This window comes from Pyrus communis, chromosome 7, assembly GCF_041283825.1.
Source record: "Pyrus communis isolate YQ-2024b chromosome 7, ASM4128382v1, whole genome shotgun sequence".
Lineage (NCBI taxonomy): Eukaryota > Viridiplantae > Streptophyta > Magnoliopsida > Rosales > Rosaceae > Pyrus > Pyrus communis.
This window is the reverse complement of record NC_142571.1, coordinates 10,800,562-10,818,251: the sequence shown is the minus strand read 5'-3', so window position 1 is coordinate 10,818,251 and position 17,690 is coordinate 10,800,562. Positions and strand designations below refer to the sequence as shown.

The 17,690-nt window shown below is 37.4% G+C and overlaps 1 protein-coding gene across 2 annotated transcripts; it reads right to left on the bottom strand.

The window, feature by feature from the left end:
- Positions 1-5,629: 5,629 nt before the first annotated feature.
- On the bottom strand, positions 5,630-8,382 carry LOC137735685 (plasmodesmata-located protein 8). Of its 2 annotated transcripts, XM_068475130.2 has the most exons (3): positions 7,421-8,382; positions 6,100-6,207; positions 5,630-5,996 (listed from the first exon to the last, which is right to left on the bottom strand). In XM_068475130.2, exons 1-3 carry the CDS (start codon positions 8,202-8,204, stop codon positions 5,992-5,994), a joined length of 897 nt encoding a protein of 298 aa, XP_068331231.1. In that variant the 5' UTR covers positions 8,205-8,382; the 3' UTR covers positions 5,630-5,991. The 2 variants fall into 2 exon arrangements, with proteins under 2 accessions (XP_068331231.1, XP_088552601.1); XM_088696475.1 differs by lacking the exon at positions 5,630-5,996 and having other exon boundaries at positions 6,092-6,207; positions 7,421-8,340.
- Positions 8,383-17,690: the final 9,308 nt, after the last annotated feature.

Genomic DNA, 17,690 nt, shown 5'->3' with positions numbered 1-17,690 from the left:
CAATTATTTCTCGTAATATTCTTTCTTCACATGGTATACAGAGCAGGTTTAAAACCCTAGCTTTTTTTCCTTCTCCGCTGCAATCTCTTTTTGCTTCTCCGCTGCAATCTCTTTTTGCTACACCCTAATTTTTCTCGTGCTACAAACTTCGAAGAACAGCCCCGCCATCTTCCATGGGTGACCAAGAAGTTTCAAACCCTTATTTTCTTCATCATTTTGATCATTCGGGGTTGATGCTTGTTTCAAAGCCTCTAAATGGGGATAATTACGCGACATGGCACAAGGCCATGACAATTTCTTTGAATGCCAAAAATAAATTTGGTTTCGTTGATGGAACTCTCAAAGCTCATTCACCAGATTCTGGTGAATACCCGACTTGGTCGTGTTGCAATGACATGGTTATTGCCTAGATCGTCAACACTTTTGAAGGCGAGATTGGAGACAATGTTCTTTATTATACGACGGCTCGTGTGGTATGGGAAGATCTCCGAGAACGATTTTCTCAAAGCAACGCTCCCCGCATATTTCAACTTCAACGGGAGATTGCATATTTCACTCAAGACCAGTTGTCCGTGGCTGCATATTATACAAAGTTGAAAGCCTTATAGAATGAATTGGCCTCTTATACTGAATCATCTACATGCACTTGCGCTGCACATAATGATTGAAACAAACTCATGCAATTTTTTATGGGTCTTAATGAGTCTTACGGTGCAATCCGAGGACAAATTCTTCTAATGAATCCACTCCCATCAATTCGTCAAGCCTATGCATCAGTTTCTCAGGAGGAGAAACAAAGCAATATTGGTGCGACCAAGGCCACGATAGAAGCTATTGCCATGGCCGTTCGATCAGGCCGTCCTGATCATAATCGCTCCAAGGGCGATCGACAAGATTTTTCTTCCAAAAAATTTAGACAAAAAGGTTTCTCTCGTATCATCCACATTACTCTTACTATGATTAACTTGGTCATGTTAAGGATACTTGTTGGCAACTCCATGGGTATCCACCAGGTCACAAGCTTCATAAGCCAAATCAAACTCGTGGTAGTGACAATCGTCCCAAGGTAGATGGCATGAATCTATATGCTAATAATGTTTCCCAAGAACCAACCAAAGAGGAGATGAAGTCCGTTGGTCTTACTGATGCACACTTACAACAAATTCTTGCCTTTATGAATGCAAAAAGGGGTGTTGGTCATACTTCTCAAGTGAATGCGGCTGCTACTTGTTCAGGTTTGTCTCAATTGCCGTTTCACTATTGGATCATGGATAGTGGTGCCACAGACCATATTACTTCGTCTCCCCATAAGATTACTAATGGTTCTAAGAATACTTTCTGGCCACCGGTTATTTTACCTAGTGGAGAAACAATACCTATTTCTGCTACTGGATATTTGCCTCTGAACTCTACCTTTATATTACGTGATGTGCTTTGTGCGCCCCAGTTTAAAGTAGATTTGATGTCTGTGAGCAAACTTACACAGGGATTGCATTGTTCGGTAACTTTTTTCCCTTTTGGTGTATTTTGCAAGATCTGGCCACGAAACGGACGATTGGTTTGGGTAAGCAACACAATGGCCTTTATTACTTGGTGTCACTCGTGTCCGACAAATCAGGCACAAACAAGCACCAACATTCACACTAGCCCACCTGCAACCATAGCTTGACTACCACTGACCTCTGGCATCGTCATTTAGGACATGTTTCCTCATCTAGATTAAGTTTTATGTCAAAACAATTGTTACAATTTCCTTTTAATTATAGTCAACTTTGTGATGTCTGCCCTTTGGCAAAACAACATCGTTTACCTTTTGGTAATAGTTCAATTTCAACATCTGCACCTTTTCAACTTATCCATTGTGATATCTGGGGACCTTATAGACATGCTTCACTTTGTGGCGCTCATTATTTTCTTACTGTTGTCGATGATTTCACCCGTTTTGCTTGGGTGTTTTTGATGCGTCATAAAAATGAGACACAAAAGCTTTTACAAGATTTCTTTTCCCTTGTCCGCACACAATTTAATTTCACTATCAAACAGCTTCGTGCTAACAACAGAGGAGAATTTCTTTCTTTCCAAATTTTTTTTAAGGCAAACGACGTTCTTTTTCAACATTCTTGTGTTTATACGCCTTAACAAGATGGTGTTGTCAAGCGCAATCATCGACATATTCTTGAGACTGCACGAGCTTTGAAGTTTCTAGCTCATCTCCCTTCCAAATTTCGGGGGGAGTGTGTTCTTACCACCATTCATATTATCAATCGTTTGCCTACTCCAGTTTTAAATTTCAAAACCCCCTTTGAAAATTTTTTTGGCAAACCTCCAACTTATTCCCATTTGCGTGTTTTTGGCTGTCTTGCCTATGCTACTAATGTTCATATCTCTCAAAAATTTGCTCCTCGTGCAGTCGAAAGTATTTTCCTTGGTTATCCTATAGGTCAAAAAGCTTTTAAACTTTATGATTTATCCACTCACAAAGTTTTCACCAGTAGGGATGTAGTTTTTCATGAAAATATATTTCCGTATCATCTTGAACCGACTCCTACCACCCATCCATCATTAGATCCCCCTTCTAATCACGTCTTGCCTACACCACTTGACCTTGTTTTCGACTCACAATTCCATCCTTCTACTATTCCACCACCTGACATCGGCTTACCCTACTCTAATAACCATTCAATCATTCCACCAACTCACCATATCCCCCATAATCCTCTTATCAACCAGCTTTCACCAGGAATCATGTCCCAACCCATACCAGCATCTGCATCAAGCCTTTTAGTAGATCCCACTAACCCTATCCTTATCCTAGCCCCCATAGCTGCTCCAACCAACCCACCCGCCCCTCTCCGCCAATCCAACCGTGTCAAGACTCGTCCGTCTAAACTTAATGATTATGTTTGCTCTATCACGTTACCCACTTCCATTTCGTCGTCTTCATTGCTACCAAGTCCTACGCCACACAAAGGTACTCGTTATCCACTTTGCAACTATATTTCTTATCACCGCTATTCGCCATCACATCTCTCTTTTATTGGTCAAGTTCAGCAAGATATTGAACCCACTACATATGAGGAGGCAGCACCTTATATTCATTGGCAGCAAGCTATGCAATCTGAATTGCAAGCTTTATAGGATAATCGTACTTGGACTATGACCTCTTTGCCTCCTGGTAAGAAGCCTATTGGTTGTCGTTGGGTTTATAAGATCAAACGTCATTCTAATGGTTCTATTGAGCGTTATAAGGCTTGTTAGTTACTAAGGGTTTCACGCAAATGGAAGGCATTGATCATCATGAAACTTTTTTCTCCTACTGCCAAGATGGTTACTGTTTGGTGTTTGTTATCCCTCGCAGCCACATTTAATTGGTCACTTCACCAACTTGACGTTAACAACGCTTTTCTTCATAGAGATTTAAATGAAGAAATTTATGTCTCCTTCACCTGGTTTTCGATGACAAGGGGAGAATGTTGTATGTTGCCTCCATAAATCTTTATATAGTTTAAAGCAAGCCTCGTGTCAATGGTTTGCTAAATTCTTTGAGGCCATACAATCTGTTGGTTTTACTCAGTCTAAAGTTGATTATTCGCTCTTTACGCACCATCATGGAAAGTCTTTTACAGCTATTCTTATTTATGTGGATGATATTGTGATCACAGGTAATGACTCCATGGCAATAGCGGTGCTCAAAGATTTCTTGCATAGTCGCTTTCGAATCAAGGATCTTGGTGATTTGAAATACTTTCTAGGCATTGAATTGCTTGTTCATGTAAGGGTATTTTTCTTTCTCAACGTAAATATGCATTGGAAATTCTTAAAGATGGTGGGTTGCTAGGTGCAGCACCTGTTGAGTATCCTATGGAGCGAGGACTTAAACTTTCGAATAATTGTGATTTACTCAAGGATCCGTCACAATATAGGAGGCTAGTTGGGCGTCTTATATACCTTACTATTACAAGACCTGACATCACTTATTCAATGCACAGTTTGAGTAGGTTTATGCATGAACCTCGAAAGCCCCACATGGAAGCTGCTCTACGTATTTTGCATTATCTCAAGAATGCACCAGGACAAGGTCTTTTCTTCTCTTCTCAAAATGACTTGTCTTTGCGTGCATATTGTGATTCTAACTAGGCAGGTTGTCCAATTACTAGACGGTCAACTACAGGTTATTGCATTTTCTTGGGCTCTTCTTTGGTTTCATGGAAATCAAAGAGACAAAAGACCGTTTCATTGTCTTTGGCAGGACAAGGTCTTTTCTTCTCTTCTCAAAATGACTGGTCTTTGCGTGCATATTGTGATTCTAACTGGGCAGGTTGTCCAATTACTAGACGGTCAACTACAGGTTATTGCATTTTCTTGGGCTCTTCTTTGGTTTCATGGAAATCAAAGAGACAAAAGATCGTTTCATTGTCTTTGGCGGAAGCAGAATATAGGGCTATGACGAATACTTGCCAAGAGTTGTCATGGCTCAGATATCTTCTAAAAAATCTTCGTTTAGCTCATTCCAAACCCGCTTTGTTATATTGTGATAATAAAGCAACTTTGCATATTGCGGCTAACCCGTTTTTTCACGAGAGAACACGACCTATCGAAATTGATTGCCATTTTATTCGGCAAAAGATTCGAGAAGGGGTTGTTGCAACAAGGCATGTTTGTTCTTCATTTCAATTAGCCGATGTGCTTACTAAAGCTTAGGGAAAAGAAACGTTTATTCCTCTTGTTTGCAAGTTGGGTGTGAATGATATTCACTCTCCAACTTGAAGAGGAGTATTGGAAAAGATATTCACCAAATCTAGGATTCTCCGAGATTGTTTACGAAAAGATTTGTATTTAATTTGTAATTCCTTTTCTTCTTAGATTTGAGATTTATTAGGAGAATGCTCCTGTATATATTGTATTATTCAGATCAATGAAATCATTCATTCGAGACAATTCTTTCTCGTAATATTCTTTCTTCACACCAAGAAGTGTAATAAAAGTACTTGTGATAACTCCACGATAATTAAGTGACATCCTCTGATCATGGCTACGTCAAATTAAATTTTGATGGTTTGGTAGCTCTGGACAAGGCAACAACTGGTTTTGCTATCCGAAATGACATTGGACATCTTATTAGTGGTGGTGCTATTAACTTTGATGGGGCTAGTATCTCGGAAGTGGAAGCGAGGGGTTTAAGAGTGGGGCTTTTGTATGCTCTAAGGAAAGAAATTTTGAATATTATGGTGGAAGGCGACTCCAGTCATTCATGCAGTTTAAGGTCTATGTTCGATCCCATTGAACCTTGTTCATATCAATGAAGATATCAAGTGGCTGGCCCCCAAATTTAGTAGCATCAAGTGGAACCACATTTTCAGAAAGACTAACTTTGTGATTGATACTTTTGCCTGTTAGGGTATCTGGATCTCGGATTGTCATATTTGGGATTATTGTACCCCAAGTTTTGCCTCTTCTGCTCTTTCACATATAGTTCTGGAAACAATTGTATTCATAATTTCTCTTTTTAATGAGTTGTTCTTCAAAAAAGAAATTATATTTCGAGTTCGATTATTAATTGAAAGTTCCCATGACGGTGAGGTTAGTCAAAAACTATAAAAGGAAAAAGAAAAGTACACACGAAGACACATTTTAGAGAACTTCGACCACCAAAAGAAAAAGCAAAGAGATGATGGGTTTGCCGTTTACAAAAAGAAAAGTTGCTTAAATACCAAAAATAAAGTGATGTGGGTTTTTGTTGGACAGCATAAAGCTAAACGGAATCAGCAGCCCTTTCGAAGTTGATGGAAATTTGAGTGCTAGCTACTTTATGCTACAGGATAACACCACCTTCTTTTGAAGAATACTATTTCGTATTAAAAGACAAAAAAAGTTGAGGGCATAAAGCTTTCACAAGAATATTAAAGCCAATACCAATTTGTGGTCTTCCATCATAATGATTATGCATTCTCCATATCTTCAAAGAAAGTGTCTCTCCATCCCCTTAATTAACTAACCTGTAAGCATGATTAATTCCCATAATCAATGATTGATTAATGATAATATACACACACACAATTAATTACTAAAGTGGAGGGAGAATATTTGTATTTTATTTACCCATCGTTTTCCTGCAAATTGAGAGAAGAACAATTAGAATAGCTAAACCTGCTACTGCCCCAACAATAATGGCCACTGTCTTTCCCGCATTGTCTTCGTTAGAGAAATCTAACAAACATGAAAAGAAAAAGTGAGAGGAATAGTAGTATTGATCCATAATACGTAAACATTTGATTGAAGATAAGCGAAGCTGCCACCACCACATATATCAGAGTGATTACGACTTTTCAATACTCTCTTTTTACTTAATAAATGTGTAATTTCTATCTCAAGAATTGCTACTCAGCCTCTCTTAAAAGCAATTTGAGCGGAACATATTAACATCTAATTTTGCCTTATATAATGTTCCGACCTGAGTGCATTCATAATAACACTAAAAATGAATAATACACGTGTCAATAAGTCACACATAATCTTATTTTAAGGCAGTCTAAATAGCATTTTTGAAGCACTCATTCTCAACAAAATGTAGCTTTAAGCAATTCACTAATAATCTTAATCGAAGAAAACACGGGGATATATATATATATATATATATAGAAATCAGTGAGTGTGGAATATGTGGACTTTTCCTTCTTTGCTACTTAAAAGAACAGAGCAACACATTTTGATCAGTCCATCAAAGCTTATAATCAACTATAAGCTAGCAAATTGGTAAAGCAAATCAGAAAATGATATATTGTCAAGTGATGTAGGTCTCCAAAAGCAAGAAACTACTACTACTACCCCGTTTAATGCTTTGACCTTTTACTTTATTGACCTTGGCTTGATGAATTTTTCCTGTTTTGCTTTCAATAATTAAAGTGGTCAACATGTTATTTTAATTAAATAACATTTTGGCCCTAATAATTGAACTATCTTAATTTCAAAAACTTATCTAACAAATTAAGTTAGTCACAATGGTCTCTGAGATTACCATAACAATTCATTTAGTCCTTAATATTAAAATCGGTACAATTGGTCCCGTTTGTCCACCGTCAATCGTTTTTGTCCTTCTATGAAAAATCTCTTTTAAATTGAGTGTATTTTGTCCAATCAACTCATTCACTTGCTTTTTCCAATTAACAAAGATTTTCTACAGAATGACCAAAATGATTAATGGTGGACAAACTTAGGGACAACTTCTATCGATTTTCAATGTCAAAGACCAAAGTGAGAAGTTATGCCCATCTTAGAGTCTATTTTGGCTAAAAAGCGTAGATAATTTCCTATTCTCTATGACATCATTCTTAATTTATGATCCAAAGGACAAACTTAATCTGATTTTATCATGGTTTTGCTTTCAATGCTGCCACTATAGAGAAGATGAGTGTAATTGTACCTGAGGCTTTATAGTAACCAGACGCCCAATACCGAGCATAACACTGAGCCAAGAACACATCAACAGCTGCTGCTGATCCACATAAACTCTTCAGCTTTCCAACAGCATCAGCAATGCAAGAAGAGCAGTCGTTTTGGGTCAAATCGCCCAAACACTGAGCAAACCCTTCAACCAAACCAGAGCTAGTAACCCTAAAACCATTTGCCCCTTGCAAGTCAGCAAGCACATCATCCCTTCGCCGAAAGAATTCAACATCATCTTTCACACCACTTTTACTGCATTTTCTATACCTTAGGCTTGTATCAAGCTTCCCCAAGAAATCAACATGCTCATATCTTACAAGGCATCCGTCTAACTGCAGGGAAGCCCCATACGAGTAGGGACATACCAAAGTGATTTGATTCACTGCGCTTACGATGCATTTTGAGCAGTCGAAAATCTTTAAGTCACCTCGGCACTGGTACAAACCGTAGATGGATCCTTCTGGTGTTGAGCTTCCATCTGGTGTTGAGCTTCCATTTCCGACTGCAAAATTGTTGTAAGAGACTTGAGAGGATGAGCTGACAACTGATGATAGGAAAGAGTTGAGGTTGGCTTCAAAGGGTGAGTTTAGTTGGTATTTTTCTTGGGAGCAGCCTGCATAGATGAAGATGCGGGATTTGATTGGGTAGCCATGGATAGTGATTAGTGTAGAAAAGAGAAAGAAAATAGAGGAGATTATTATTCTCTGGGCTAAGATTGTTTTCTGTGTAGAGTAGTGTAAGTGAAGGTTGTTCATGACCATTTTTTTTCCTCGCTTTTTTTTGTCGTTTTGGTATCACTTTCCTTTTGTATGGTTTTTGTTTTGTGGTTTGGTGGTGATGGTTTGAGAGAGTGAGAGTGAGGGATTGGTTGCTTTTTGGTCTTTCTTCATTTCTCATGTGAACACTTTGCGATGAAGAAAGGGCCCATATTTTCTCTTTAAGACCATATTTTTTCTTTAAGGGTCTACCTGTATGTGTTCTTAGTTAAAGCATCTGCTCAAAAGTTATACTCTTTTTATTCTGAGATGCTCAAAATTATTCTTTGATCTAGAATAGATAGTCATAAAGATGAGCACGCAGACTGGTTCTTTTATTACTAAACATATAACCCTATCAAGTGCCGTGGGGAACGTCAAAACACAAGCCGACATGTGATAAGTTTAAAACAAGTACCGTAACTTGGCGTGCCTAATTGATGTATCTATATATGATACAAAATAAACTGTCATAGTATAGCTGCATTCTATTTTGGGATTTTATAACGAATGATCCTTGAAATTGACTTATCTTTATTTTTGTCCCTCAATTTCAAAATCGATAAATGTAACACAGATGAGACCCATAATTTCAATAACATATATGGTGATATGTGTGGAACTTACCAACAAAAAAAAAAGCAAAAAAACAAAAAAAACAAAAAAACAAAAACAAAAAATTGTTATAAGTATATAAAAATTTAACAAACAATTTAAAAGTAAAGAGGTGTTTTTATATAGGTACATTTCATAATTTCTCATAATTTTGATCATGGATACTTTGTTGTTATTTTAAGTATGTTGGATATGGAGTTTTTGCCATAATAAGCATGATATGCTTTGACTAATTGTCGAATACCCCAAAAAAAAAAAAAAAAAAAAAAAAAAAATAAATGCAAGAGAAGAAGGAGAAAACTTATGTGGGCCTCAGCTTGCTACTAGACCTAGTTGAATGACATTATCACCCATTTAAGAGTTGCTATTTAGAGTAACTCCTGCATTGCGAAGGCCCCCTAGGGCTACCACTAGTAACTGCCTTTAATGAACAGTATCTGTCTTTTGCATCTCCACCTCTAAACTGAATAGCCATGGCAATAGGCAATAAAATATTAGTATTTTTTATTTTATAAAATAATACAAAATAATTTTATTTGTAATTTCGAATAAGATTTCTAATCGTTCTCATTGCGCCACGTGTCATTATCCGAAAAGACAATTATTAGTGATAAATTTCGATAAGATTTTTATCCAGTGTCGTTGTGTCACGCGTCGTTACCTTTTTAGAATCGTTGAGGATAGATTTTCGATAATATTTTTAACCAATCACGTCGCACCACATGTCACAATCTGTTTACAATCTTTGAAGAAAGATTTCGATTAGATTTTTAATGAATGACGGCATGCCACGTGGCATTATCTGCAACCTAATCCTTTCTTTTTCCTCCATATAAACTCACCATCCATCCTAAGAAATCACACACCAAAATCAAAATCTCTATCATTATTCATAGTTTCTGCTTCCTTCTAACAATGTCTTCTTCTTCAAAAATGTTATGGGAAATCGAGGAGTAAGAGAAAGAATTGTTTAAACAAGGGGAAGAAATGTTTAATCTCTAGGTGGCCCAAAATGAGATGGAAGAGGAAGAGGATGAGGAGCGTAGAAAGAGAGATGATGAAGCAAAAAGCCAAAGAGCCTCACATTCCCGTCGAGTCATCCAAGCTGTGGCTCAGATCTGTAGGTCCAGCCATTCCGCAAATATTGATAGATGCAAGTAAAGATAAGGTAAGGATCTTTTGGACGATTATTTTGTCTGTAACATTGCATTCCCTGATACGTACTTTAGACGTCGTTTTAGAATGGAAGGACATTGGTTCAACAAATCATGATTGCTATTTGCAATCATGATTCTTACTTTGTGCAAAAGAAGGATGCTTTTGGTGTTACATGTCTCCTTCCTGAGCAAAAAATTATTGTTGCCTCGTTGATGCTTGCATATGGAGTATCTACAGACCAAGTGGATGAGATAGCTTTGATGGGGAAATCAACCATTCTTGAGTCCCTAATGAGGTTTTGCTACGCAATCAAATTTATCTACACTGCAAAGTACCTTCGGAAACCTACTGAGATGGACTTGCAAAGTATTCTGAAGAAGGTCGAGATGCGAGGTTTTCCTGGGTTGATTGGAAGCATCAACTGTATGCATTGGACCTGGAAAAACTATCTAAGTGCATGGCAAGAAGCTTATGAGGACATAAAAGGAGCAAAAAGTATCATTTTGGAGGCGGTGGCTTCATTTGATACATGGATTTGGCACGCTTTTTTTGGTGTTCCGGGGGCTCAAAATGACGTTAATGTCCTTGCCCAATCCCCAGTGTTCAATGATGTCCTACAAGGAAAAGCACCAAGAGTCTCGTATTGGGTCAATGGACATAAGTATCACTAGCCATACTACCTAGCAAACGACATTTACCCAATGTGGTCATCGTTTATCAAAACAGTGCCACGTCTGCGAAGTGCAAAGGAAAAACACTTTGGTCAAGAGGGGTGTAGGAAGGATGTGGAGTGTTATTTTGGTATCCTCCAAGCTCGTTGGGCGATTGTCAATGGTGCTGCCAAAATGTTTGATTTAGAGTCGCCTCGATTGATCATGATGACGTGCATCATTCTTCACAACATAATTGTGGAAGATGAGTACAATTATGATGTCGTTGATAAATATGAGCCAAACACGATGAACAATTCCAAAACACAAATATATTCTGCTCATGACGCCACCGAATAACCCGTGAAACACAAGCTATTACAATGGGATGGACGTTACAATGAAAGGCTCATCCAACGATATACTACACTTTAGGACCCATATATGCACAATTCCCGGCAAATTGACTTGATAGAGCAAAATTGAAACAAGCTCAAGAAACTTAAGTTCATTCAGTGAGTTTTTTTATTTTTTTATTTTTTATTTTTTATTTTTTTTTATAATTTGGTGTGTTTGTAATTGTATTTGGTATGTGTATGTAATTTTATTTGGTGTGTTTGTCCTTTCAATAAAGATTCTCTTAGTTTAAATAAATTACCAAATTAAATAAATATACTCTTAGTTTAAATAAAGTACTAAATTCAATAAATTGGAAATAACATAAAGTACTCTATTCAATAAATAAGAAATTACAACCCAAAGTGATTGGAAAATTATGGGCTTCGATTAAAAACAAATTCCCTAGTCTCTCATGAATGGAAAATCATCACCTAACCAATTTGTGGTGCTAGGATTGATAGGTGCATTATTTATCATATTTTCATAGTAATTATCCCTATGTTTTGTTAAGGAATTGATCTTAAAAGAGCCTTATTACTTTCCTTTTCTCAGTTTCAGCCATTCTGTGCACTTAGGACGTTTTTGGTGATAATTCTACTTTCCGGAGGAGTTTTGATGCAAGGCCAATTGGAGAAAGAAGCTAAGAGGCTGAAGATCATTGTATCCAAATTTAATAATTTTCCATGGAGCCATTCATTCCAGTTTTACAAATCAATTCCGCAGAAGTGGTTTTCCCGTCAGAATTGCGCAGCTGTAGGAGAATGAAGATTTGAAGTCTTTCCCTATTTTTCCTAGTGACATGCGATATATGCCTGGAAAGATAAGAGATAAAGCTACGTTTCTTATATTTTTACAGAATTTTCCAGAAGATAAATCAACCCCAAAACTGGGGTGCAAGGCAGATGACGTGTTCCCCAAGTCAAGAAGGATTCTTTCCTAGTTTGTGTTTAGGAGTTTGTTTTATTTTAGGAGACTTTCTTCCAGACCTTTTAGGGTTTTTCTAGTATAAATAAGTGCCCTAAGCTCTCTTTAAGATATCCATCCATCCATCCATCCACCCCCGCATAACCCATACCACCACACCGTACTACCAATCACCATCTCCGCAATTTGTGAAGAAGATCTAAGGGACGTGCTTTGCCATGGATTCCGGGTTCTATCTTTCTTTTATTTTTATTTCTATGTGTAACTAAGTTATTTTCTAAGGTTTATGATGAAGTCATGACATGAATATTTGTGAAGTACTTTGTTGATTATTATCCGATTATATGCCATGTTAGATTCTTAATCTTTGTGGGTATTTTATTCTAGATTCGGGTTTCTAATGACTGATCACCTTTAGGAATTTTGCATCTAGATAGATACATCTATGAGGATGACCAATCAATTAGGTTTATTGGAACTAAGATTAAGAAGAGTAGACAAACTAGTGACGATGACCAATATCAAGCTAGTCCTGCTTGGTTGACGTGATTCTTCTACACTTAATGAGTTTTTATGTGTTTAATTGTATGCCTAACCAATAGGATATAATTATCATGTAGAGATACAAGAGTTGATGTCTGACCACAGATTAATTCATACCTTAGAAAGAACAACCTTTAACATTGGCATGGTAATTGGATAGTAATTGGCTCTAGGAAAAGCAAATAGGATTGTTATTGGTGGATTCATAACCTTAGGCTTTCTTGTGTCGTGTGTTTATTTTAATTAATTGTCTTTTCTTTTTCTCGTTAATTATAGTTTTAATCAATTATTCAATTCAATATATCCTTTGTTTGTTTAATTAAGTCTAGCGTGATTAATCGGTTAAATTGGTGTTAAAGCAATCCTTGTGAGATCGACCTCATATTTGCATATATTACAACAACTAATTCGTGCGCTTGCGAGTTTAATTTGGTTTAGATTAATCTATTATTTAGGTTAGTTTAAATACACATCAAGGATCATCTCCTCTTGCTCTCGTTTCCCTTGCACGCCTCCTTCGCACCACGTCCACTTTCTCCGAATTCCAAAAATATTTAGAATTCAGTGACTTCCCCTCTACAGGCTTCTTCATAATGTCACAATCTTGTTGAGCCCTTCTTTCTTCTTTATGCTCTTCCCTTTCTTGCCTAAGTAGCTCTCTTTCTCTCTCATTGGTTTGAAATAATTTCTCAGCATCTGCAGTTTTTGCCTCATTTCTAGCCTTATTAGCCTCAAATTTAGCCATTTCTCTCACCAAAGTCAATTCACCTTGGCAAGCAAGTTCTTCCATATATTTTGCATAATCATTCTTGGAAGCACTCCCTTTTCTCTTTGAAGCCTTCTTACCTTAAGGCCTAATTGGATAACGGGTCGACCTTGATGCTTGTTCAAGGGGCATTTCCAGCACTTCTTATGTGTTGGTTTCATGAACATGCGAGTCATGAACGGGTGTAGAGTGTAGAAGGGTGCTGTTCATGATAACTTTTGGACCGACAAGCACAACTCTAAATTTAGAACAATCTTTGACAATATTCCAACATTCTCACTGGGTGAATGATTTATTTTTGTTTTCGATTTTGACATTATACCAAGCTTGTGCTTTAAGTATCTACACAATGCAGGAGAAGAAATAATTATAATCAAAGTAGCTAATGTAAATTTGGGTATAGTATAAACAAATAAATAATATATTGTTACCTGATTTGCTAAATTTTCCCCACTTCGAAGATTAGCACGAGCTTGTGCCAAGGCATCTCTCCAAAGACTAAATGATTGGCTGAGTATTCTCCAAAGACTGAACATCAATTCTTTGGTTCTTTTCCCACCAATTTTCTCAAGATAATTGGTATGAATAAGAATCCACATTTCTCGCAATTGCATCTCATTACCCGTAATCGGATCATGAGTAACTTCAACCCAGCTAGAACATAATGTAACATCTTCAATAAGCGTCCAATTTGTACCTGCATCATTAATCATTTTGTTAGAAACCAATTGGATTGAAACTTTGAGAGAAAGATTGGAATATGTTTAAAAGTATTTGAGAAAATATGAAGTTGTGGTGTAAGATAGAAGATAATGAGAAGGTATTTATAGAAAAGTAAAATCATTTTTTTTTTAATTTGTAATTATTTTTTTTTTGGATTTTTAATTAATTTTTTTATTCACATAATTAATTTCTGCCATTGGATTAAAAAAAAAAATTGAAATCCAACCCTCTAGATTGTGCCACATGGCACAACGGTAAAATTTCATATTTTTTTACTGTTATTTCTTTTTTTTTTATTTATAAAGGCAAATAACGTCAACTGTTGATCTTAAATCCAATAGCTGAAATGAATGAAGGTTTGATTTTTTATTTTTTTATTTTTTACTGTTGGAAATCCAACGGACATGAAGGTGCCACATGGCCTCCAACGGTAGCATTACTGAGGTCAGCGTCGCTGGCCCTAACGCCTAAAAACCTGTCGGGGACACACCCCCATTCGTGCATGTTATGCACGCGCCTAACGCAAAAAAAATTAAATCGTGGCTGACGTCGCCCTGACGTCAGCGTTGTATCACCTCCACCTCGAGCTCTCAGGCCACCGATTCGAGCCGGGCCTCTCACTCGGGCCCCTTCCTGGGCAATCGCCTGCATAGGCTAGACTTCATTGCTGGGGCTATTGGCTCATGTCATCTCATCCGTCCATCGGGCTACTTCCACCAGTGGAGTTGCTCTTAGCTGATGGCAAGAGGGGTTTCTCCAAAACTCAAACTCGGGTGAGTTGGAATCAGTGTTGGTTCACTTCTTCAGTTGCTACTTTGTGAAAGTAGGATTGTGTTCGGGCTGTGCTCTATTTTGAGAGAGAAAGAGAGAGACATATATATGTGTGTGTGTGTGTGTGTGTTCGGGTGTTGAATGAGTACAAAACAGCCATTGGATGGACCTTGCTCGATATTAAAGGGATAAGTCCTACAACATGCATGTATCACATACTTCTAAAGGACAATGGTGGAAGTTGTGAAGAAAGAGATTATCAAGCTTCTTGATTGTGGAGTGATTTATCCAATTTTGGATAGTCGTTGGGTTTCACCAGTTCAAGTTGTTCCAAAGAAATTTGGAGTCACTGTGGTAAAGAATGAAGAAAATGAGTTTGTGCCCACTTGTATCCAAACAGGTTGGAGAGTTTGCATTAATTATAGAAATCTCAACGCCACCACAAGGAAAGATCATTTCCCTTTGTCGTTCATTGACCAAATGCTTGAAAGGTTAGCTGGTCATTCTTTTTATTGTTTTCTTGATGGTTATTCGGGATATAATCAGATTGTTATAGCTCCAGATGATCAAGAAAATACCACTTTTACTTGTCCATTTGGTACTTTTGCTTATCGTCAAATGCCCTTTGGTTTATGTAATGCACCAGCCACCTTTCAAAGATGCATGGTAAGTATCTTTTCAGATTTTGTTGAGAAGGTTATTGAAGTTTTCATGGATGATTTTAGTGTTTTTGGTGATTTGTTTGATGATTGCTTAGCTAATCTCACTTTAATCTTGAAATGATGCATTGAAACTAACCTTGTTTTAAATTGGGAAAAATGTCACTTCATGGTAAAACAAGGTATAGTTTTGGGTCACATAATTTCAGAAAAGGGAATTGAGGTTGATAAATTGAAAATAGATCTTGTACGCTACTTACCCTCTCCCACTTTGGTGAGAGAGGTTCGTCCTTTTCTTAGACATGCAGGATTCTATAGACGATTCATCAAAGATTTCTCGAAGATCTCCACACCCCTATGCCGACTCCTACAAAAGGATGTGCCATTTGTGTTCGATGAAGCATGTGAGAAGGCCTTTAATCACCTCAAAGAGATGCTAACTTCGACCCTCATCATAGTTACACCAGATTGGAGTCTTCTTTTTGAGCTCATGTGCGATGTTTCTGATTATGCAATAGGAGCTGTTTTAGGCCAAAGAAAGAACAAGCAGCCACATGTTATTTATTATGCATCCTGGACCTTGAATGACGCTCAATTGAACTACTCCACCACTAAAAAAGAACTCCTTGCTGTTGTGTTTGCTTTAGATAAGTTTCGTTCTTATTTACTTAGCACTAAAGTTATCATTTATTCTGATCATGCAGCCTTGAAGTACTTACTCACAAAGAAAGAGGCCAAGCCAAGGCTAATTCGCTGGATGCTTCTCTTCCAAAAGTTCGATATCGAAATTCAAGAAAAGAAAAGAAGTGAAAACGTGGTGGCTGACCACTTGAGCCATTTGGTGCACAATGAGGAGCCACTACCTATCCAAGAGACGTTCCCAGATAAGTAATTGCTGACCATTGAGGTAAATGAACCATGGTATGCTGAATTGGTGAATTATTTAGTGACTAAACAAGTTCTAAGCACCCTAAATAAGCACCAATGTGATAAAGGTTTTATGTGTGGGATGACCCATACTTGTTGAAATATTGCCCTAATCAGATTCTTCGTAGGTGTGTGCACGATTCTGAGTTTAAATCAATTTTAACTTTTTGTCACACTTATGCATATGGGGGTCATTTTGGCACACAACGCACAGCCCTTAAAGTTTTAGAATGTGGATTTTATTGGCCTACTATCTTTAAGGATGCTAGAACTTTTTGTATGACTTGTGATCGTTGTCAAAGAACGAGCAATATAGGTGCAAAAGATCACATACCTCAAAATCCTATCTTCTCTGTCAAAATTTTTTATGTTTGGGGAATTGATTTCATGGGTCATTTTCCTTCATCTCATGGTTTTAATTATATTTTACTTGCAGTTGATTATGTATCGAAATGGGTGGAAGCAAAAGCCACCCATACTCATAATTCCAAAGTGGTTGCAAATTTTGTCAAAACTAACATATTCCAGAGTACTTATAAGTGATGGGGGTTCCCATTTTTGTAATCGAACCATAAAGGCGTTGTTCAAGAAGTATAACATCACACATAAGGTTTCAACACCTTATCATCCTCAAACAAGTGGGTAAGCCGAGGTTTCTAATCGAGAAATCAAGCAGATTTTGGAGAAGACAGTTGGGCCAACTTGAAAGGATTGGAGTTTGCGTTTGGATGATGCATTGTGGACATATCGTACAACCTAAAAAACACCAATTGGGATGTCTCCATTTCGGCTCATTTATGGGAAACCATGCCATCTTCCCGTGGAATTGGAACACAAAGCACATTAGGCAGTCAAAACACCCAATATGGACATAGATGCGGCTGGACTTCATAGGAAGCTTCAATTGAATGAGCTTGAAGAGATTAGGAATGAGGCCTATAAGAACGCTCGTATTTACAAAGAGAAAACGAAGGCATTCCATGACAAGATGATTTGTAGCAAGACATTCTCAAATGGGCAGAAAGTATTACTTTTCAACTCCCGCCTTCGATTGTTTCCAGGTAAGTTACATTCTAAATGGATTGGTCATTTTATTGTTACTAAAGTTTTTCCTTATGGTGCAGTCTAAATTCAAAGTTTAAAGACCGGACAAGAATTCAAAGTGAACGGACACCGTTTAAAGCCTTACTATGAGTATTTTGAGGAGCATGTGATGGAGGATATACCCCTCCATACCGTTGGCCCTAGTGAAGCTTGAATGGAGGTATCGTCCGGCTGGAAGACGTTAAAGCAAGCGATTCTTGGGAGGCAACCCATGCATTCAAATAAAGAAGACCTAGGAATCTTTGACTCCACA